This window comes from Hippocampus comes, unplaced genomic scaffold, assembly GCF_001891065.2.
Source record: "Hippocampus comes isolate QL1 unplaced genomic scaffold, H_comes_QL1_v1.1 scaffold327, whole genome shotgun sequence".
Classification (NCBI taxonomy): domain Eukaryota; kingdom Metazoa; phylum Chordata; class Actinopteri; order Syngnathiformes; family Syngnathidae; genus Hippocampus; species Hippocampus comes.
This window is the reverse complement of record NW_017806221.1, coordinates 993,884-1,018,606: the sequence shown is the minus strand read 5'-3', so window position 1 is coordinate 1,018,606 and position 24,723 is coordinate 993,884. Positions and strand designations below refer to the sequence as shown.

Below are 24,723 nucleotides of genomic sequence, written 5' to 3'. Positions count from 1 at the left end.
GGTGATTTACGCAAATCTGACTGTTTTTTTGTTATTTCTGCATAGTGTATTAGCCCCTAATCATGGGCTAATAAAATAGTTTCGGATTTCGAACAAATCGGTTTTCGAAGTGTTCTGGAACGGATTATGGACTGTATATGTGGGAAAGACACCACCCGACGAGGAATTTTATATATTGTGTGTGTGTGTATGTGTGTGTGTATATATATATATATATATATATATATATATATAAGCTACAGCTACGCAACAGCTCCTCTTTTTTACCTCCCCAAAACCTGATCTGAGGTGTTTTAGACATAGTAGTTGACAGCCGTGATGCCACTTTGCCAATCTGAAATTCATTTGAATTTTAAACCGCACAGCAATGAAGCCACTTGAGCAAAGGGAAAAGGTGAAGAAGGCGGAAAACACAACAAACAAGTCAATAATGTTGCACGGGGTCAGAGTCCAACATGTTTTCTTATCAGATGTCACCTCAGACCAACACTGAGAGTTTTCTGCTCCAAAACCTTTCCACAGGGACATATTTAGACACATTTTGTGGACATCTTTTCCCTCACTGCTCCTCATGTCAGTGACAGGGGAGAGTAATCCTATACACAGGCTGCTATTGTGAAATGAGAAACTAGCCTCCTTCACTGCCAGAGACCAGATGCACCTCTCTCTCTCTGTCCTAATCTGTAAACGACTTAAAGGAGCCTTATCTCCGGGCTCTTCTGCTTCATTTCATGCTTGATTTACTTTAATTTGTCTGATAGGGCACAAGGATTTGGAAATGGCCCATCTTTCGGTTGGAAAATGTTCTGATTTTTCTCTGGCATTGTTATGTGGAGGTTTTTGACTTTTCTGCCCCGTCCCTCGCTTTCATTCCTTCATCTCCATCTCTCTCCCACTCACTCTTTTGCTTTCTCTTCTCCTCTTTTCTCCTTTTGCCAGCGTTTTTCTGTGAAGGGGTGACTGGGTAGAGGGGGTCGATCCAGCGCAACAGTCTGTTTGAGTGCATTTGGATTCAAACTAACACAGCAGTAACTTTTCCCCAAGGTGTGATTTTTCTGATGGGCAACAGCAACACTTGAGTGATATTTGCCTTTCTGATCCACTCCGGGTGCAGAGCAGCCAAGTGCTTCAAACCACAAAGATGCTATGTTTAAGTTAAGGGGCGACCGGCCCTCCACTTCACCAAGTGGTTGAACGGCGCAAGCTGATAATGTTGCCGCACAGTGTGGGATGGGGACAAGCGACATGCTTTTACAGATGCCTCGAGTTTTTTTCTTTCTCCCGTACAACTTAAATACTTGCACGGCTGCCTGACTGCTCTCGTCACCAAGACATTTTCTCACTTGTGCTGAATGACAGTACAGGAAGGGAGTTATGATTAGAGAAGCCCAGATCCTGCATAATCTCCATCCCCTTCCATCAATGAGCAAGGCACGGAGGCAACAGAAAAAAAAAGTCACTGAAGGAGACATGGGGGGGAAAAGAAAGATATGAGCTGTGTGTACAGAGATGTCACATGGCTCTGCCAGCTTCCTTTACCCACTCAAACCTAAATCCATACAACTACAAACTGAACAGTCTGAATGACGCTATTTTCAAATTATTAACATTTGAGATGTACGGGGGGGAAAAAAAGGAGATTACAGACTCCATCATGAATTCGAGGTATGCACGCTTGCATGCTTTCGACGCTCACTCACACACAAACTGGTGTGAAATGTCACTACGTTCAAACACGAGGAGAAACAAATGGTTGATCACGCACGCACATATACATATGAACACACGCACACGTGTGCATGCACGCACTCACACACGCGCAGACACACACACACACACACACACACACACACACACACACACACACACACACACACACACACAGGAAGAACGATTGAAATTCATCGCACAGCCTGAATTTACTTAACTGCTGGGTCTGTACGTGGTGATAAACGGAGTGATGATCCGGCAACACGTCTTTATCCATGCTTTGCTTTAATTAACACTAGCTTGTTTGTTGAAAAGATGATTAATATGCCAATGAAAACTGCATAATTGAATAGAGCAACACTGGCGCAATCAGGAAGGAACATGCATTTTTTTCATGAACTTTTGATTATTGTTATCATAAACAATTACTATGTGTTTTAATTCCTCTTGACAAAATGTTTCCGTCTCTTTCCATTCTTGAACAGAAAAAAAGAAGAGGATTGACCAGTAGGCTTTGCAATGCATCACCAATTGAGAGGCCTTCACATCAAAGAGTATCAACTGATGTCAATACCTATCAAGTCCATAGGCACAGGCATCAAATAGACGTGGTCTCGAGTGGACGGGTTTTCGGGTTTTACTGATTCTACTGAATTGGACTGCCTGTCATTCTTATCGTCAAATTGTGAAATATAACTAGATACAAGCAAAGCAGTCGCAAGACATACTCGATGGAAATATCTGAACACAACAAAACCCACACACAGTCATGCATGAAAAAAAAAAATAATACAGATCGACGTCTCTCCAATCCATTCTTTTAAAAGCTCCACCTCCGAAAAATGCCTCCGAAAAAAATGCAACAACCAAGTAATTTTCAGTTGAGCAATCCAGAATTTACCCAGTATTATTTCCTCTCTCTGAGCCTGCACTGTCTCCATGTTAGTACTAAATAAACACATCAAATATTAAACCAATTAAAATGATACCTCTTGAATGTGTGCAGCCCAGAGTGCCTGCAAGGGTACGTATGGTATTGCAGCACAACCACATTCAAACTGGTGACTGGCCCCGGGGGCAAAAAACTGCACCCACCACCAACCGCGTTTTAAGTCGACTTCATATTTTGTGACAACCCACATTTTCTCTCTGAATTTAGACTTACTCTAGTGGAATCGCAGTAAAAAGATAGTATTGTGAGTTTTTTTCTTCTAAGTGGACATAATTTCAGTTGATATGCAGACAAAATAGCTGGGACTGAATTATCCTATTAAAGGCATTCTTACTCGGCTACATCCCACACATCTGTATAAAACTAGAACTGAATGTGGTGACATCTTCCTTAGATGATAAGACCATTGATTACATTTTGCCCTATTTTAGATTATATAACTAACAACCATGAAGTTCCTCCATAAAGCCTCTTAGTATTGCGGATCAGTGACTACATTTGCATCAAGCCGATGCAGCACAGGAGTACAGTGATGTGTCTAATCTCTTGTTGCATATTTCATCATTATAATCACCCATTGTGAACGTGTGTGCGGCTGTGGTAAATGAGGGCTCCTCCTCACACAGGTGATGCACGCTTCAACAACAAATACGCTTCGAGACTATTTGCAGAAAGCTGTTTCGCTTTGATGACAACTTGTTTTAAGTTGTTTTAGAGTTTTATCGACGCTGATGATGGACTTTCAAGGATCAGAGATCTGCACCATTCAAGTTTTGTCAGACTTATCAGAAGGTGTTTGACTAAACCCCTATAGGTACAAGATAAAAAAACCTTTCTCTTCCCAGACAAAATTGCTGTGATGTGCATCCAAATTTCTTGATTACAAGACGGCGGCGGTGCTGGCAAAAAAGGGTGGATGGTGGATTGGGGGGGGCTGTATGGGTTTGGTGGCATCGTGCAGAGAAAGTTTCTACTTTGCTGATATAACAGTCAAGTGTGTCTATAAGTCTACTTAAAAAGCTTAGGTATCAGTCGAGACAGCTGTGACACCCTCGTCTTATGATTCTGTCAAGACAGTACACTATCAAACCTTTCATACAGTTCCCAAGCTACATTTCTGGTGACAAAAGCTCTGCAAAAGCCTCCTGAAGGATTCATCTATATCCTAATATTTCCAATCCAATTTAAGTGGAGCAGCCGGAGTGGTCTGTGCACTAGTTTACCAATCTCTGCTTTCTAAGGCTCCGTATGCTGAAGGCTTGAGGGGTTCAATCAATGCTGCTTTGATCTCCACTGGAACCATAATTATTTAACATTGTTACAAGGATTTTTCTAATCCATCCTACCATTAAATCCCTTTTACACCCTCATCTTCTGCAGCCTAATCTGCATCTGGGTGCTCCGTTTGTCTCTCTCCCCTCATTTTGGTGTATCCCTCTCTCCCTTGACTGCAACCGGACTTTAGAAAAGAGTTAAGTGCCGAGTTGGAAAGCGCCTTGTTTAGAATGAGCAAGCTGACTTGGACTGTTGCTGTGTGCGAATCGCAAGGCCTTTTGCTCTTTATTATCTGCACCCAATTCACTTGCCGTTTCAAAAGGTCAAATTGTAAAGACAATACATTGCTTCAAGTTGTAAGATGGATATGTACCTCTACAGTAGACCTTGCTGGCCTCATAATTCAACCAACAGTGACTGTATTTCATTTTGATATTAACTCCAGTAAAGCACTAATTACATCGTGAACTACATTTTCTGATTAACCCTAGTAAGGTTGTCTGATGCAAACATAATATTAATACTAACAATAATAATAATAATAATAATAACAATAATAATATTTGGGCTCAGCAATCATGCTAATTATTTGTGTTTGAAACTACATGGGTATTATGAATTGCCTGTGTGCTAGAACTAGACAGGAAAATTGTAGTCTTTGCCATCGGAGTTGAACAACTTATTTATTTATTTGTCAAGGTGATGATAATCGAGTTGACAATCGCATACGTCATTGTTTTTGAGTTCCAGTCAAATCACTGTGCATACGTTCAAAAACAAGCATTATCCTCACTGGGTGCTGGAGCCTATCCCAGCTGCCTTCGGGCAGTATGCAGGGGACACCCTGAACCGGTTGCCAGCCAATTGCAGGGCACACAGAAACGAACAACCATTTGCACTCGCACTCACACCTAGGGACAATTTGTAGTGTTCAATCAGCCTGCCATAAATGTTTTTGGAATGTGGGAGGAAACTGGAGGACCCAGAGAAAACCAATGCAAGCACGGAGAGAACATGCAAACTCCACACAGGAAGGCCGGAGCTGGAATTGAACCCGGTACCTCTGCACTGTGAAGTCGACATGCTAACCACTCGACTACCGGGCCGCCTGTTACTTGCTACAGTATAAGTTGTTTGATTGTGTACAGTCAGCAGATGAAACAGAGCATTATAGTCATTACAGGAGGGAGTTTGGCTTGCTGATGTGAAGATTTAAGTGACCTCGCAGGAAGACGTGCCTTTTGAGGTGGCCGTGCATAGAACCTGCAATAGAGTGACCTTGTGGTTGTTACTGCTGTATGTCAAGCAAAGCTTGAGTAAGTGTGACCTGGCGATTTACGAGCTGCTTCAGATGTGTTGTTTTTGGTATTTGTTCAATGAAGTCTTCTTACACATGAAGGAAAAGCAGCCTCCTTTGACCTTGTGAGACTCATCACTGCTGCAATGGTTTGAATGGAAGCACCACAGCCAGTTTCCTACGTGGGGGCAGCATCTGTTGCTTTCTGTGCAGCATCCTTGTTAATTCGTATGAAGGCAATTCATTGATTTAACGCTGTCATCGCGAATTCGCCATGATTTAGTTGACGATACATCGACAAATCGTTTCAACTCCTACTTTAGAAACCATTAAAATGAGGCTGCTAGAACTGTCAAAGTTCATCTGACAGTTTGATGCACAAAGGTTTTATCCGCTGGTTAATACTAGTGATCACTTTGAATTACAACAAAAGGTCCCCATGTCCTTTAGCAAATATTTGCGTGTCTTTGTTTCACCATGGCATAAATAGCTGCATGGGCAACCACAAACATTTGTTGAGCCACCTGCCAAAGTATCGTGGCCATCTGGTCCTCCTGTTCTCCTAGTATGACATATGTGCATTAAACCTGAAATGTTTTTGGAGGTGTGTGGGGTGTGGGGGCGTGCAGAAAGCAGATTGGCCAAAGAGTATTCTGGACTGGTTGGAGTCACAAATGAGGCTTTTTACATCTGAGTAAAGCTGCATTTGCAGCATGTGCACGTTTGATGTCTTGAAAATGGAAGGAAGGTAGTGGGTGACAATGGATCTTCTCTTTGTGTGTGTGTGTGTGTGTGTGTGTGTGTGTGTGTGTGTGTGTGTGTGTGTGTGTGTGGCTGTCAGGTAGGATTCATTGGCTGACCCCTTGGCCAACGGCCAACTGGCAGCAGGCACTGAGCAAGGTGGGCCATGCTGACATTGGGGATAGCCAAGGGAGAATATTTTTGGACAAAGTGACTACATTGCTCTTGTTCCATTCTGTCACACTTTGCTTCTGCTACACCTTCTACTTGGCAACCAGACACAATAAAAGATTTTTTACTGAAACGGGTTGAATGCAAGTAGACAGTCCATTTGTTCACTCGTACCTATCATATGAACTGAAGCTTATTATAGTGTGAGTATAAAGTGTAATTAAATAGAAGATTTCAATTTGTCAGTGATTACCTGAGGAATGTCCGCTTCATCTAACTCCTGTGACTTCCTCGCGGTGGATTAGACTTCACTTTAAAATTTTAACATCCCCACAAGCATTGAATTCTTTATTACAGTATTTTTTAGGATCATCGCCACGGAGGAGAGCCATTTCTTGCCTACTCACAAATCCTACACCTTGACATCTGATCGCCACAGTTACATTTGTCAAGAAAAAGTTATTCCCCTTTTCCCACTGCACTGGTTCTTCCATTGTAAGATGGCACTTTTACAACTTCATTTACATTCACAGAGTTAATGTCGTCTTATTTTCCAATATGATTAGGGCAGACTACATTCCCACTCTCTCCATGGGCCTTGTGATTGACAAGTGACAATCCAGGGTACACCCCTCATCGAAAGTCAACTGGAATAGGCTCAAGTTCAGCAGACATAGGCACTGCTTTTCTTCTTCGCAATGTTATTTTTCAGTAAAGTACGGCATAAAAAAGCTCAAGAAAAAGCAAATGGAATGTATATACTTTATCCAGTGACATCCATTGAATACACTACAGTAGCTGTAACATGTTTTGCTAACGCCTCATCCCAGTTTTTGCGAGAGTAAATGCTACTTCCAAGGCAGAAATATTCCAGAACTACTGCTTTACCAATCTTCCTATGGCATTGTAGAGGGGGTGTGGTTTACACGCAGAAGCACTTAGATAAGGCCGAGAACAAGTTCATTAGCAAAGTTCGCTAGTTGAAACACGCCTTTCCCAATTAGCCTCGAGGAGAGCAAGCGAAGGGGGATGAGAGACACAGAGACAGATTCCTATCGCCACTCGTCCATGAAAATTAGAAGAATAGTATGACACGCTATCTCCCAAATCAGCGGCTGATTGCAAAAGTGCCATGACAAGAAATGAACACGAGATAGAAGATCAGCGTGTAGATTTGCTTGAGGACATACTAGGAAAGACAAGGGGAGAGAAAGGCAGCTCGCTGGGTGTTCCACATCAGAGACGCGGCACTCAGAACAACAGAGACGGCTATCAGCTTAATATTGAGTCATCGTGCACGGTTCTCTGCTGCTGCAGACTGAGAACCAATCAGAGAACAAGGGCCAATCATGGACAGTCACTTGGTATGTGCACAGCGGAGATGAAAAGCAGCGAATTAAAAAAAAAAAAAAAAAGTTCAATTACAGGATATGGGTTGTAAAGGCTTTTGTTGTTACTCAGCAAAAGGGAAAGTGTACAGAGGTGTTTCAATAGATTCCCCAAAGCAGGTGGGCATGTTCCGAGTTAACCCGCCTCATTAAAAGGCTTGTCTCTCTTTTTATGGAACGGCCATTACACATCCTATTCAGATGCACGCGTGGAGTGATTAAAAATTATCTGTGGGTGATCATAATCACACCTGCTTTAACTTAAGCCAGCCACGAACAAAGAACTTTTCAACGCGGAGCTATCTGAACATTTACAAAGAGATGAAAAGGTAGACAGTCACAAACTAAATAAATTTGCTTTAATCGCTTTGAACAGGAAGTCATGTCTTTTCAAATGGCCCTATCTGATTGTCTGATTTGCCTCTTTATTCAAATTACAACATGCCCATCTGACTTTTGCAGTACAATGGGAAAAATTAAAAAGGGAAGTGACCTTTTATGGCAGCCTTGATGGGAAAGTGAATGGCGTTATTATGCGGCAAGATTAATTTCTGCCTTCTCTGCGCTGCCCAGGGAGAAAACAGAGGAAAGACAGGGTCAACTCCCGATTATGGTGGCATAAGCTTCGTATTTGTGGCAACATATTGATTTAAACACCATTCTTTTTCAAGCCTTGCTGTCAAGTTGAAGCTAGCGCAAGCAGGATGTATAAGAGCTGGACACAGCTATTTTTTTTTTCCACCGATGTAATACAGCAGAGATTAGGGCACTGTGTGGAAGTCGACAAACCATAGGCCGCTTGATAGCTGAGAACCACTCAGGCTGCGCTTTAGTAAAACATGAAATGGGCAACACGCACAACCTCCTCCGCAGTTCAACTGTGGAGAATATGCAAGCGACTAAGTCCGAGGTGTCTCTGCTGCCAGCCGAGTTGTGTCTTTCTGAGCCCTTAAGACTCATTCTGATGGGTAAGTCGAAGGCAAGCAATAATTATAGTCAGTCATGTATCTGACCATGCTACTGTACTGTATATCCATTCCTCCTTTTCAAAGACATATTTTTAAGCTCAGCATTTCTTGGCCCAAACTGTCTTTTCTCGGCATGTGATGCCTTCTTTTTGTCATGGCCCCCATAGTTCTGAGCTGACCCCCTCAGCCCTGTCTCCTGACTGATCACAGTGATGGTTTATTACTGTCGTCCCAGCGGTCTTATCTTTAGCCAGCAATGCTCATTTCCTTCCCCAGATTTAAATGCAAATGTGAAATTTAATGATAAATGCATTATCTGATAGGTGTGATAACGCTGATTCACTGTCAGTATAAAATACACACCCCAGGGGGCTTTTAGCTAGCAAGCACAACTTGCCCAAATCCACTTTTTCTCTCTTACTCTATTCTTTTTTCGGTCTCTCTCATTTTGCAAACGCCTGTACCTGCGATACATTATTGAGGTCATTTCATACATTAAATGGAATCATGTTTTCAGCATTCAGCAGTGTGTATGCAGGCTGTTCGATGTATTATCCATCACTCTGATGAAGTCACCTTTGGTAGAATGGCAAAACACAATTTTTGCTTTAAAAAAAACCCACACCTTTACAGATAGACAGATCATCTCCCTTTTATGTATCTTTTGAAAAAGAAAGTGCTGTACATGCTGGTAAATTCTATCTCAATGTTGTCTGTATAAATTGTACTGTTTCATGCTAACTTGTGACTGATTCAGCCACCATGAAATCATAGACACAATGCTTCCTTCCTTTTCAAACCCAATAGTTTATACTTACTGGCATTCTATTCAATGTATTCTTAGTGTGAAATGCATTGCAAACTATTAATAACTTTGATGGCTCTCAAAGATTTTGGAAGAGTGCCCATGTGAATCCCTTGCTTACTTGGGCCATCCCATTCAGCCAGCCCCACTGAAGCACGCCTCGTCTTCTCAGCCTGGCTGTCCACTTCTGGTTCTACGGCCTCTCGGTTGCCGTCCTCCTCTCCTGAAAGAAGGGAAAAAAATCCAACAAAACTCATATAACTAATACAGAGAGAGCAGTACAAAAATGGTGACACACTGCATTGAAAAAACTGACCATAAATTAGAAACACTCCATTGAAATTGTGTTTGCCAGATACTAAACAATCATAACCTGATATGATATTTCTGTGGGTTTGTGAGTATCAGGCAATGTATGGACAATAGCAATTTAGCAGTGTGCTCACAAGGTCCAGCTGCACACTTTCATCTAAAAAGATTTCCCATGAGTTCTCGCAGGAAAAAGAGGAAGTGCCATTAAACAGGAAGGAAAGCCATGTGCGGGGGAGAGGCGGCTATTTATTACCGTTTGATCTATTGTGGAGCGAGTGAGAATGTGTGTTATAGGATGTAGGGCTGATTTGCAGTCTTTGGATTCAGACAGACCGTGCTTAGGAATATTTGGGTATCTCGCTCCAGGAAGCAAGTGCTTAAAGCCCTTGTTAAATTGACACCACCTCCAAATGCACAGCACTGACAGTGATGGGATTGCTTGGTGAGCAATCTTGGATGCATTTACTGAAAGAAAATTTGCATGCTTAGTGACAAGGACGTGTCGTAAGGAGAGGCAGGGCCCGGCATGAAGAATGAAAAATAAGCAAAAGATGATTTGATAACATTACTTTCAATTTGAGCTCACTGGTATACTCCAGTGCATGTGCTTCATTTAGATTTTCTTTTAGAATCTAATATTGTGCATGATTTCGAAGTCCAAACTGATGAATTTTTTCCCCTTCAAATACATGTGGCAGCGAGTAGCCTCACCTCACCTCAGAATGTCCCAATGTCCCACTAAGTGGTTTGAGGAGGCTTGCAATTGGTAAGTTGGTGTTTCTGTCCATCCAATATGTTTTCAGACACTTATAATGTGGACTCAAATTTTCCATACTATTTTGAGAGTGGTTGTGCAGTGCATAATAAAATAAAAGAAATAAATCATGATTAAAAAAAAAATAATAATAAAAAAGTAACATCAATGCATATGTATTTCCTAGTGTATTTCCCCTTTGGGTGAATGGACACTGGGAAGGTGTTTGTTATCAATTTTCAAATGACAGCTGACACAAGACAACAATGTCCATCCTTGGTAACGTTAATCTTCCTATCAAGCACACATGTACACAAGCACACACACAAGAACAGATGCACACGTGTGCACGTTTGTTTAGATTTTTTTTTCAAGGTTCAGTTCAAACAAGGAGGCAACCACTGCCAAAAGGATCAGTTGTCATCCTCCTACTTGAATAGATGTTCAAGAGAGAAAAGTAATATTGCACTGAAGTCTTCAGATATGTCCTACTTACAGCGCATGAGGTCATTACGACCCAGTTTTGTTTATATGAGTGTCTACTTGGGCAAGCATCTCTCTCCGCTCACTCCTTTACCCTCCCCGTATGGTATCAGAGAGCCCACTGAGCAAAATTCCTCACTATTTGTTGTTGGGACTGGAGAACCTCTTTTGCATACTGGGCTTGTATTATGATGTATGATGGATAAAAAAAACCCGACACATAGCAAGAGTTCCTTCCAATGGAGCGGAATAAAAAAAAAAAAAAAACGCTGACAAGATAACATTAAAAGCACTACCTTGATCTCAGGCGAACATGTTAAGCCCTGTAACTAAATGTATTGGAAGTGTTTAATTACAGGCAGGGAAATGAAGCTACAAGATGATTCCTTAATTAAGGAGTGATTAAGGATTTTCTGCCTTCTATCGAACACAGTTTGCAATGCATTTTAAACACAACCGTCCGGGCAGCCTCACAGGGAACAATGTCACAGGGCTTTGATGAAGTTTCCTGCACAAATGTCATGAAGAAAAAGCAGAGCAGGGGGGGATGTGCTGTGGCAGCAGTCCTTTGCTTACACCACAGTAGCTGGGAACAGGGAGAAATATAATTTTATGTTACTGTAACCTCTCATGTATTGACAGATTGATTGAGCTGCTCGGTTTTATTCACAGAGGGTCTACACTAAGTAAAAAAGACAATGTCCAGTTTCATGATTTGAACCGAGACCCAATGAAGCCTTATCAAGGGAGACAGATAGTCAATGATAATCTTCTACTATTATCGCCTTCATCATAATTTACATCTGGCTTTTATTCCTTTCCCAGCAGACGAAAGAAAAGAGATGTAACTAAGGTTGAGTGAGAGAGGGCTAACCAGAACAGAAAGGATGGCGAGTGGGGTGGGCTGCTGGTCGCAGGGTTGGCGGACATGCATGAGGACTCGGTGAGCTGTTCACATCAGCTGTATCACCGCTTAATCAAAGGACAACACTGGAGCCACATCACAGTCACACACGGTGTGACACGCATTCAGGTCAATAAGCTTATAGGCAATTTACACAAACAATTCCTCGAGCAAGGTAGCAACAAAGTCATATTGGCTTTTTCTGTGCCTTTTAGCATTGTCTCTGTGAAGGAAGCCCTTGAAAATGTCAATCCATGTGTGTAAGATGAAGGAGTGCAGAGCCTTCTAATCCTGACCACTGAGGCTCGAGAAGGGGCACGATTTCAGCAATATAAGCATTTTAAAGTCTTCATACATGATTGTCCTTCATTACTAAATTCAACTTTTGATACTTTGACCCCGAGGCCCACTTTTTAAGACTTTTGAAGTACTGAGCCACGCGCAGTACGTTTCAAAATGTGAATGTTTAAAAGGGTTACCTTCCAAATCGTCGTGGTAGTTGATAGTGCATATTTAGTTGCTGATGAAAATTATGCAGCAATAGATTACATTTCTCCCAAGCAGAGCTGGAAGACTTCTCCGCATTCAGGAAAATAGGTTGAAATTGTTTTTCAGTTTGCGGCAGCGAGACCACTCCAATGGAGGGAGGCTATTAGTGGAATGCTCTGCCTCTGTCTCTTTAAATGCCAATAAATTCCCATCATTACAGAATCTGGCAGTTTTCCTCCTTGTCTGCAGCCTGGGTCTTTATCTCACTCTGCCTCCGTCTCTGGGCGTGTAGATCTGGCCCAGTTAGATTGTCATACTTAACAAACATTAATGATTAATTTCCTCCACTGAGTCAAATGGGGCTAAAGGGATGACTTGATTCATCTTATCGCGTCGCAAATTAGCATTTCCCCATATTCTCCTGCATCAACTGTGCATTAAAATTCCACAATCGCCATTCTGGGCACAAGCAGCTGTGGCAAAAGAGCCAAGAAGACCTTCCGGTGTACTGCGAGAGATTCAAATTGCTTCTGTGAAGAAGACACTTCTCTCTGATTTTGACACTTTGCAGGTCATTTAGTCAAGATGTAAGATGAGAAGATGAGTGCTGTATACAGCGCTTTTGTCGACATTAATTGATTGTGAAAATGAACGGTGGAAAAATGGGCACAAATCAAGGGTCAATTCAATGTGGTTTAAAAAATGTCACATAGCTCTCAAGATCATTTGTTATCAGGCGGCAATTGGAAGGTAATTAAGAGAAGATAAAGGATAAAAACAGCTCGGTCAATTTCAGTATGAAAGGCGCCACTCAGCATATATACAAATATTTCATTCTTTTAATTGTTAGCAGCAGAAACTGATCCAAGATAGATTTTGGCTCAGAAGGTAGAAAAAAGCAGGACTATTTTTTGATAATGGTTCCATTCTCCACCATATAGAAACCTTGGTAGGCAGAGATTCTATTAGTCTGAAAGGTGAATTGTGTTAATTTGTGACATGAGGCTCTATGCCTGTTAGACCCAAACCAGTCAGGGCACACCGCCATTACCTGAACAGGTTCTGAAGCCAACCATTGCCCCATGTGGAGGTCTCCGAACCTCAGACCGAGATGGGACATGAAGGTGCTCTCTACACTTATCTGGGGAGTCTCTTTTCTGCAAGGGTAAGGCAAATGGCTCAGGCTTTGGTGGCATTCAACTTCCTGACCTTTGCGCCTTTAAGCAGCTTTACTACTTCACCGCACTCTGATCAAAGTTAATAAGTGCTTCATATGTTAATGAAAATTGGTAGTCTTCTTTGTGTTCCAACAGCTTTTTAATACCTATTATAGACTGAAACTTTTAATGGAGGTTTTAGGTCCCCCTGACAAGCCCATTTCATAGAGTGACTACATAGATACAAGGCTAAGCTAAGACCAGAGAGCCGCTGCTCAGTGGAGGAACCTTACACGGGAGACCTTATTCTCCAGAAAGCAGCACAAGATAAAGGCCATGGGATGAGTGGCTGCTTTAAAATCCACGTTCAAGTCCGCACAGGGCTAATTACGGCACGCCATCGCGTTTGAGAGGGTTTAGTTAATCAAGGGGTCCCTTTTCCTCCTATAGTCGAGTAATAACACACTTAAACCATTTAATGCTGCCTGAAATGCGTCTTTCTTAATTCACGGCAGTTTCACACAAGTGGAATAAATTTAAGCCCCGCTGACATTAGTTTTAAATAGATCTAATTGAGAAAGGGATCATGGAGTCTCCACCTGATGATGGCGTAAAACTTGCCACGATGAAAAAATAAATGTGGATAAAGCATCACTTGGGTCTTAGGAAGCAAAAGAGACTTAGCCACTAGAAGAGTGGACAGAGAACTAATACAAAAATCTGGCACGTAGCGCTTGTGCTTGAACAGATTACCGGTAATCATTTACACCAGGAAAACCAGCATGTCACATTTTACTTTTCAGTGTTCATTTTATTCACAAACACAGGACATGAAAATGAGATTTGGGGACAAATTTGGTCACACGGTTTTACCCAAAACAATGGAAAAATCACCGCCTCTGACAAACTACTTTGAAGATATTCCGAAGGAGAATATTTTTGTTCTCTCTCTTTTTTTGCAGTGGCAGCAGCAGCCTCCAATGCGCTCGGCGACATCTATCTCATAGCTACTGGGCAATTACAAGCCTATATAAGACACCACTTTGAAGTTTAAGGACACATCGTGTCAGAGACAAAGGCTAAAAGCAGACGCGGTGTTGCTGGTAATTGCAATTTCTAAACAAATGCGCCGTTCAACTTTTCCCAGAGAACAAAAGGAAGACATTGATACAATTACCGGGGCATAGCCTACCTGAAACATGAAAGTTTCATTTTCTTTCTGTAATGTAATCCCACGAGGCACATCAGTTTAGAGGTGTGAAAAACTAATTCTGAACAATTTTCATTTGAAAGGAGAAACAAGGCCATTCATTCAAAGAAGGGTGGCTTCATTAAAAACTCAAATATATGGCATCCGTGAGGGGGGACACCTGGGGTAGCAAAGACATGCGACCTGGGGGTAGGAGGAGATGGGTGGAGGGGCAGGAGGGGGGTTGTTATGGGGTTGGAAAACTCTGTCATCTTCTCACTGTAACCTGGAGAAGACCACAAATTAGTTCATGTGATGGCACGGTGTGACCAAAATGAAACAAACACACAAAGAAGAAATCTAATTGAATTGGAGTTCAAAGAGGAGTGGCGCCTGCCTGGCGAAGCTTTGCTCTTTTGAGTGTTGGACCTCCAAGCAATAGCAGGTGCTGCTTAGTGGAGTCACAAGGCTTTTGCACGACCTCAAAAGGAACGGCCACGCTCTCCAGTGCATCGGTGCACCCTAACTCACCTTCACAGCACTATCAGCCTGCCAATCTCTCAGATCAAACCACTGCTCTTGAGGAGAATTGTGGGAATAAAATATCAAAATGGATGGCTTCCACTGTAGATAATGACGATGGGAAAGTACAAGAACAAAATATTCATGGCAGGCTTGATTTGAACAGGACTTTTATTAAAAGCCTTTGGCATGCGTCACACTTATTTTTGATGTCTTGGCACAAGGGTTCCCCAGCATATTGGCGGGCATTAGACATCAAAAAGAGCTCCGCACACGCCTTGTGGAGAATCATGGGGGTTTGGTTTCAAATAAATAAACGATCCTCACCTTTGTTGCAGAAGTACTCCATGTCCTCGCAACTCATGTTCTCTGTATCAAACTCGGCAGGGAAGTTTTCTTCCACTGAGAACTCATCTTTGGCCAGGAGCTCGTTCTCCTCAGGGACACACTCCTCATCCTCTTCCTCCAGGCCATCCTCCAGAGGACCTGAGGGAACACACGCACACGCACACGCACACACACACACACACACACACACACACACACACACACACACACGCTGATGTTAAGCGGTTTCATCAGATCCTTCAGGCTTTCAAGAAGAAAAAAAAAGTCTGTCATTTTGTTTAGTTTTCTTAGCTAATACAAATGCAGATTCTGTTCTGTGTAGTCTTTTGTTGGACTATCCATAGAAAACAGTATCCACTTATTATTTCTGTAAGGAAGCGGTAATGCAGCCAAGGTCAGTGATGATGTTAATTACAGCCCCTGAAAAACAAAACGTCACACAGAAAAAGAAAAAAAGTTCCTTTCCAGAGTTTTTATACGGGCATCAGCATGGGAGCAGGAATAAAAATACTTTTATTAATTTGTTAGCCTTATCACAGGGTACAATGTAGGTTTTCCATTTACAATCCATGCCTCCAGGTAATACACCAGTGCAATCTTAGAGCAGACACTTTTCTCTGTGATTAATAAACCCCCCCCCCACCCCACACCTCCTCCTCCTGCGCAGTATTATTTCTTTAAATCTAAATGATTTCAGAGTTTTGCTTGTAGCTGTACATCTATTTTGGAATTTGCATATTACCATTTTGCTTCAATCAAGGCCGTTGATGGAATTACTCTTTTGCAACCTGAATTGTATTAGCTGTGAAAAACATCTCACCCAGCCTTTGAATGTCATTAAGATAATCTCACGCACTTTTCCCTCACACCACAACATATCTTCCGAGGTTGTTACCCAAATAGTGACGGAGAAGTTTGAAAGAATACGGTTCAAGCAAGAAAATGACATTATTTATTTGATTTTTTTTCCCCCCCCAAAAAATCCCTCTTGAGCTTAGGGTAATCATCATTTTAAGTGTATTCATTGCTCGTCGCCTGTAACATTTGGGTATTGTATCAGTTTCCCCTTGTCACATGAGTTGACTTGCAGCCTCTTGTGCATCATTCTGAAGCTCAAACACAGAGCACTGATATCCTCTCGACACCTTTCAATGTGTTTCTTCTATTGTGGTGCAAGTGAATCCCTCAGCTATATTAAAGCCGTGATTTCAGTTCAGTTCAGTTCAGCAGCACTTGTGTGCCTCTCATATTTCTCTCAATCTGGACCAGAGAAGAGACCCCCCCCCCCCACTCCCCCGATGTCCATAAACTGATTGCTCTTTTCATTAATCCTATAAATGACTCCTTTGTAGAGGTCCACATCGGCAGGAGCCCCGGACTTGAAAAGAATTAGCACACAGCTCGAATAGAAATTGCAGAAGTCGACATGCCACGCTTAAATCAGGATGCAGTTTTATGATTGTATCGGATGCCAACTGCTGATTCGCTGAGAAGTGAAGCGAAGCGTGATGTGACTCTCGTATCACTTTAAGAAGATACAGAGAGATAAACCAGGCAGTATCAAGGGGAGATCCTATGATTGGCATTAAACGCTCCGACCAAGGCAATTGGTGACAGAAGGTGCAAGAAAGCAGGAAAATACATTCCGATAAACACATTCTATTACACTGCTGAATAAGAGCTGTGTGTACGGCAAAACTATTCTTCCTTGGTCGAGGACAAATACAGCAGCACTAGTGCATACCACAGAAAATGGACCCACAGTGTTGCGCGATAATAAGGGTGAAAAGAGATTAAAGATAAACTTCATGGTCAATAAGACACAAAGATTAGGTAGATAAGATGAGATAGAATTGCAGTTTAATAGACTCTGAATAAGGGCATCTCACATCCCCTCTCGAAAAGATAAAAACTAAGTGGAGCATTTTCAAACCGATAGAGATATACTGGAGGCCTATCTGAATATAAAATAATAAAATACTCCATTCAGTCAAAGCCATTACAGAGGCCAGATGGCAACTTCTTGCCGACTACGTAGATTAGTTAAGTTTGTTCATATTCTCACGTATAGTTTATTATACAGTATTCATTGCATGGAGGGACCTGAAATTATTTCAGAGACAGCAATGATAAGAATAATGACTTTCTAAACGACTAGCACCACACTCCTAACTCATTTTCTGATAGTGGTGTTCCTGCTATATTTAGTTGTGTACTGTTTAAAATCCTGTCACATTCAGTGTGTGATCCATGCTTGCTTGGTGCATTTCTATGGGCTTTGCGGGCCAGAACAACATCTGCTTCGCCCTTTTATCATACCTTTTCTATAGAGTTCAGTTGGCCAGTGACACCGAAGAGGGAGCTTTTGCTTTTCATTTTATCTAAGAAACACCACAATTAGTTTGCGATGGCTGACTTTATAATGCTCCCAAATTTTACAGGTTCTCACAAATCGATCAGCAAAAGAAAATACTAAAATAAATAAATACATTAAAAAAAAAACTGTATGGAATGCTTTCGACTACTCTTACTTGCAACATGTTTTGCAATTTTAGGATCTGCTTCAACCAGAAGAACCAAAAATGCCACCATGAAATTGACTTGTAATTGAAAAAAAAATTAAATATGTGCCCCTGATTCTTCCCTTTAGACAAGGTAAGCGTTCCGATCTGTTTTTTTACATGCTCTATGAACTGCATCATCCACATTCATCAGGCTCTCTTCTGCCTCTGACTTGGAAGAGGAAGTATCAGCCCTGTTCTAACAATCAGTGGGCAAGAGCAGCCAATGTTAATAGAGACATTGGTTGCTGAATGCAGGCTTGATCACAGAGGCTCTTTTGTTCGTGGCATGGCCTCTGTCTGATACAGATCGCCCATGCAGAGTGGCGCTCCAGCATGGGCTATGCTAATGGCCCCACCGAGTTTATAAAATGGGGTGATACTCGCGGACCACATGATGGACAGAGGATTAATGAGTCACAGAGGAAGGGGATACTATTTAGAAGGTGGCTGCAGATAGAGGTTGTGGAATGAGCATTTTATTTTTTTCAGGGGAAGCTCAAAAGCAGGAAATGTTGGGGGACACATCTTGTATAAGGCAAGTTTACAGACGATATGTAGGCCCACACTTTGGAAAAAGGAGGCTGCTCAACAAATACGTGTAGTGTGAGTGGCTGCTAATGTCATGGCATATTTCTTCTCCCTCCTGCAAGGTAGGCAGCTTTTGGCCAAGCTGTGATACCTCACATTATCAGCAGACTTCAGAGTGTCATGTGTGTTCCCCAATTAGAGGTGAGGTAATTGAATCTGACAGAGCAAAGCTATCGATCCCAATATGCATGGAAATCATTTGTCTGTACGAATTTACATCCAAAGGGTGGACTGAAAATATGTTTAAAAAGAACTATACTTCAGTACATTGTATTTTAAGATATGTCGAATATTTCAGTTCCATCGGAAAGTCAAAAATATGAATACTCGGCATGACTGGACGATTATGGACAAAATCATAGTCTTGTTTATTCTGACTGAAATTGAAATCACGACTATTAAAATGATGATTCATTGATTTCAAAATGTAGTATTTACTAAACGACTGAAACTACTCAAAAATGTCATGCTCATTCATCCCTGCACGTTGAACACTTTATACTTGAACATTCTATTCTTTTTGTCACGTCCAAAATGACCTGTTAAATGTCGTGTGAAATTCAAGCCGGACTGTTCTGCACATTAATTGCTTTTCTTCAATTATAACGTTTTAAAGATAGAGAGAAACCAAAATCAAAATCATTTACATTTCGATGAATCGTCCCGCCCTAAAACCACGCATGATCCAGAAAAGTTCTTCATAACTACAACCATAATCATGAACATATTTTGAATCAATTCCAATCTGAAAGTGTAAAAACTGACCATCATTGCATATGTGGCATAAGGAAATTCAGGGCTGGGCGCGTCAGTGAAATTCCATCAGCGAAGTACCCAGAAGCCCTCCATCGTCACTCGTCATTATTTGGCTCAGTCCGTCAGTCTATTACTCTGACATCATTATTTTTCATGTGCTTCCTTTGTCAGCGCTATTTCAGGACTGTCAGCAAAAGCAAGAGTAACAACACAAAATTTTCATTTAGAAACAGTATTGACCACTTTACACCTTCCCAAAAAATAATAATAAGGCAATTCTTATACTGTTACTGCTGCTCCTCCTGCTTCTCGTCCCCCATATGCCGCTCATCTTTTTCTTTTTCTTTTTTTTTTTTAAATTACCAAACTGCTGGTTTAATGTTGTGGCAAGGTAGTGCATATTCATTCATGTTTACACCACGTTAGGCAAGCCCCCCCTCGCTGCCCATCTTTACACCTCATTTTAAACTCATTTTTATTGTTTGGCTTTTGACTCTGCATGAGACTTGATTTTTTTTTGTTTGACTGTTTTTGTGCTTTCTTCTGTCTTCATTATTAATTTATTGTTGTCTGGTTTGTCATTGTATGAATTATTTTTTTCTCCATGTCCAGCACTTTGCATACAGCGGTGGTTGTTTTAAAGTGCTCTATAAATACAGTTGAGTTGAGTTGAGACAGGTGCTGTAAGGGGATTAACACTTCTCCCCACTAACGAGGTAAAAATAACATACATACATACATACATACATATATATTTTTCTTTTCTCGAGTCGTCTTGCACTTCATGGCGTGTAGAGCCAACCATAGGAAGCGGGTCTCTCCATCTGCGTCTATTGTGGGCAAGATGTTGAGCTTGTGCCAGGGTCACATTACAGGCCCCAAGGTCCAGGGGCAATGCTAATATACACACACACACACACACACACACACACACACACACACACACACACACACACACACACATAGAGAGAGCGAGAGAGCGAGAGAACACACACACACACACACACACACACACACACACACACACACACACAGTACTATTGCATGAGGATTCGAGATGTGTGACTATAAGAGAGAAAGTGAAAGAGGAGAAATGCAAGAAGAGACGTGGGGCCATATTCTCTGCTCAGCTCTAATGACCTTTGGGAAGCAGAGGGCTCCCTCGGCCTTGGAAAAGACTTGGTGTACATGTTACAAGGCTCAGGCCTCTAATTTAATCCTTGATCACTGTAATGAAATAGATAGCATTTATGCTGCTCTTAATAGGTTAATATGTTACAGGAACCCCCGCAGGAATAAAACAATTCCCCATAAGTCTTACATCTTACAAAATAGGAGTCCTTTTAAGGGTTTCCGAGTTGTATGCTGTGATCACAATAAATGTGGAAACAATGCAAATATAAAGTAAATTGCCACTTGTAAATACAGTCATGGTTTGAATATACATGTGAGTGTGATGGGATCACATGTTTTCAAAGTTACAGTCTGTTACTGTTTAGAAGCTATGGGTATTGTTTAACTTGATTTTCCAGTTGGGAAGCAATTTAATTCCCTTAACAAATAGCTGACTTCCTAAATTTGGGCCACAATCAACAGTCAACAAACTGTATAGAAACTCAGCAGCAAAGATTCTTGCCTGGAAATTGCAACAAAAAAAGTAGAAGGATGGTGTGGGCTATTCTCTGGGGCATTGAGTGTTAAATTAAATGCATTGCCATTCTCGTAAAACACACCAGTAGCCTTAGTTACAGTTATCTCGAGATATACAGTATCTACTTAATGTGAGTCAGATGACATCATGCATTTAGTTGGCCTCAGAATATGTTTATATTTGTGCATCATAGAGCGAAACGCCTTCCGTTTGATATTGAGGCCCCTCGTAAATGAGAGCATGTGAAGGTGCTACCCAGATGTAGAAGGATACTATTTCAAAGACATGGATGATCTATCTCAAATAGTGTCCCAAAATTCTTTTTAGTATCAGACCCAACGTTGGATCCTGTCGTGTTTTCCAAGTTGCTGGGTTGACTGTTGCTGCGCCCGGTATGGTCTATTGAAGGAGAAGAACACGAGCTTGCTTCTTTATCCAGTGAATTGGAATTGGACTGGCTTGAAAACATGCTGGCATTTGACTATGCCATTAAAATGCTGGAGGCACCTCTGAGCATGCCCGAAGGCTTTAGCAGATGCCAGGCAGTCTCTCTATGGTCCTGCTTCACTCTCCCGCCTCGACTTGTCTTTCTGCAATTTACACATACAAGTGTAAGCGGACTTGGTACGTCGCTTGCGCCCTTATAAGTCACAGAGATTGTAATTTAGTAATATGGACTTTGTTAGTTCCTCCTTGAAATGACTCATTTTCGCTTTGCAGAGGTGCCATCGTGCTGGCTGAATGATATATTGCTCTCATTCTGCTTGTTGTATGGAAAGAAAAGTTCAACATGTGCCATACACCTAACAAGACAGCTGAAACAAAACAGGTAAAATATATACGGCTTTAATTACGGCTTTTTAAGTAAGCTTTTCACACAAACGTTGACTTTTAATGAAGCCATTGAGTGCGGCTCCTCCGGGGAGCTATCATGGTTAAGTGGGGGCATCCATCTTCAGCCATCAGCTCATCTGCAGAAGAGTGGAGGCACTGTCGAAAGTACGCTCGCCTCATGCTGGCTCACTTTATCTCCACTAAGTGTAGTCAGTTGGGTGACGCTAACAGTGGGGAAAAAATATATTTGTTCACCAGCTGCAATTGTCCAGGGAATTTTGATCTTAATGATGGCAAGATAATACTATGCCTATACGTAGTTGCTTTTAAGTTTTGACTGATGGGGGCGGGGTGAGGGGTGGGATGGGAGGGAAAGCATCATTTCCATTGCGTTCTGTAATCGAGTTGAATACTGTAATGGTAATATTAGTGGAACCTATTTTAATGGGAATGTACAAAAAAATTATGAAGCGTATCAAATAATGTCGATAAAACAATATTCTCCACCAAGGAATTTCAAAGAAATTAATAAATCTGAGATCCCAATTTCATTCCATTCCGAAGGATGGGGGTTGTCTTGAGCAATAAATTCTTCATTAATTCAATTCTAATTTGCCTCTGGTTCCTATTTCTACTATTGATAGTTCTACTTCTTAATACCAGGGATAAGGAGAGCAAATCATTGCAATAACTCAGTGGAGACTGTGAGCTGCAGATATGATCTAAATATTACCAATGCCAAAAGAAGCGTGAAGTCTGATGAACATTTCAAAAGAACAATTCTTTATGGATCAGCTAAATCTTTTCCACTTTTTAATTAAAAGTAAAGAAAATAGAAGTTAATTATCCTGTTAAGATTAGCTGCTGGGCATCTTCCTGTAAATTGGTTCTAATTAAAAGGAAATTGTCAAATGACATTCAAAGCAAGCACTGTCCTTTAAAACAGAGAGCGAGATGGGCTTTTCTCTCTCCAAGCCTGCCGCACCCCCTCCCCCCTTCCCACCCGCAGCCTCTCCTAATTCTTGATCTGGCCTTGTGAAACTTCTTGCTGGAAGATTATGACTGCGCCAGCGCTTCGCACACGCATACACACACACACACACACACACACACACACACACACACACACACACTCCCTGGATAGCAGGCCTCCCCTCATGCAACTCGTAAAATTCAGAGTGAACTGTAATGAAGTGCTTAATGGAGATAAAAATATAAATGTAAATGTATAGCTATACATTTACAGAAGACGCACTGATTTTAATTGGTGGCTGATTTAACTGTACTGATATAAAAAACACAAAGTCTACATTATTTTTCTCACATGAGCTGTCAATTTGTTTTTCCGTTTCTATACTATGTGAATTGACATATATTAAAATCATAACTGAATCCCCACAGCATTCATGGATTCACTGTAATATGAAAAACATTGGGGCATACTTTGATTTTTCCTTAACTTTTGGGAAGATACATTATGAAGTGAATTCATTCTAGATTGTAGTGTATGGAAAATTAAAAAAATAATAAATAATAATAATAATTTAGTCAAATATTGTCTTGTGTTTTGTCTGTATCAAATTGAAATCAGACAGTTGTAACAAACCGTTGCCCAACCAATGTGGATGAATATAAATACTGCACACTCAAAACACTTGGGCTTGGACATTGATCATGACAAAATATTATTCTTGTAAGAATATTCTTCCACCATATTACACACCATTAGGTAATGGAGGCTTACATTTTTCACTGTTTACAAATGAGTTTAGAAACATTTTGTTTGGCTGTTGCTATACCTTTTATCTGATTTCAAGTGGATTTCATCACTCTCGCTTCCATCCCACTACATTGTATGATAGAAAATTCCAGCAACAGCCTATCAGAAGAGTGTGAAACCCCTCGCTGGATCCGCTCCATCTGCCGTGGCTAATGATGGTGCTGTCCGTTGCCTGGAGCAGAACTGTATGGGAAGGATTTACACCCATAACCCCCGTGGGTCCTCAGAACTGCTCCACTCTCTAAAACAGCATCACTCCATCAATTTCCATATGATAGCTGGAAAAGGCGGTAACAATGGGGCAGCAACAATGACTTTTTGTACAACTGACAAGTACCTTTTTAGGTGGCCACAACCTGCCGCGATGTCTGAGGAGTAGCACAAAGCGCACTGGAAAGTGGATGACAGTTACACCGTTGAGACAGCGGCAATCATACCTGACTTTACTTGAAAAGCCACTCGGTAATGAGCATGACAAGCAGCTAAGTGAGAAAGGGGGGCTGTCTTTGTGATGCTCTAATTATTAGAGTAATCGTAAGAGGGGGAAATAAGGAATCAATACAAGAAAAACTGCTCAGAGCCGCTTTTCCTATTTTGTCTGTTCTTACTGTTTATACGTTGTCTTTGACCTTCAATTTTGGTACAACAATAAAGCTCTGCGTGGAACTAACTAACCTCTACTAAAAATATGTCCTCAAATGTATGGCTTGTAACGAGAGAAATAAACCTACTGTGGTGAGATGCAGGAACCAACAGAGAGTGTGTGTGTGTGTGTGTGTGTGTGTGTGTGTGTGTGTGTGTGTGTGTGTGTGTGTGTGTGTGTGTGTGCGTCAGAGAGAGAGGCGTGAGCACCTTTTCCTCCGGGATTGAATGCTCACAGTAAATGAAAGTGGCGCGGCTCTGACCTTTGAGCAGCAGCATATGAGTAAAGTGAAGGAACTGTCAAAGTATTGCTTGACAAATGACAATCCACTACGCCTGTCCCAAGTCTTGACATGGCATCCAAGTGGAAAGTAGTAACCTGCTGATCTTGACATTATAAATGAGGGGATTATCATGACAACAAACTGCTGCCTGACACACTG

General features: G+C 41.5%; 1 protein-coding gene across 3 annotated transcripts in view; it reads right to left on the bottom strand.

Moving 5' to 3' along the window:
• The window catches only part of zfpm2a (zinc finger protein, FOG family member 2a), a 114,780-nt gene that overhangs the window by 67,625 nt on the left and 22,432 nt on the right, over window positions 1-24,723 (bottom strand). For 2 of the 3 annotated variants that reach the window (XM_019856212.1, XM_019856213.1), the window contains 2 exons: window positions 15,445-15,603; window positions 9,429-9,530 (listed from right to left, as the gene is read on the bottom strand). In XM_019856212.1, the coding sequence (XP_019711771.1) occupies window positions 9,429-9,530; window positions 15,445-15,603 (261 nt within the window). The remainder of the gene's footprint in view (window positions 1-9,428; window positions 9,531-15,444; window positions 15,604-24,723) is intronic. The other variant, XM_019856214.1, reaches the window with a different exon arrangement.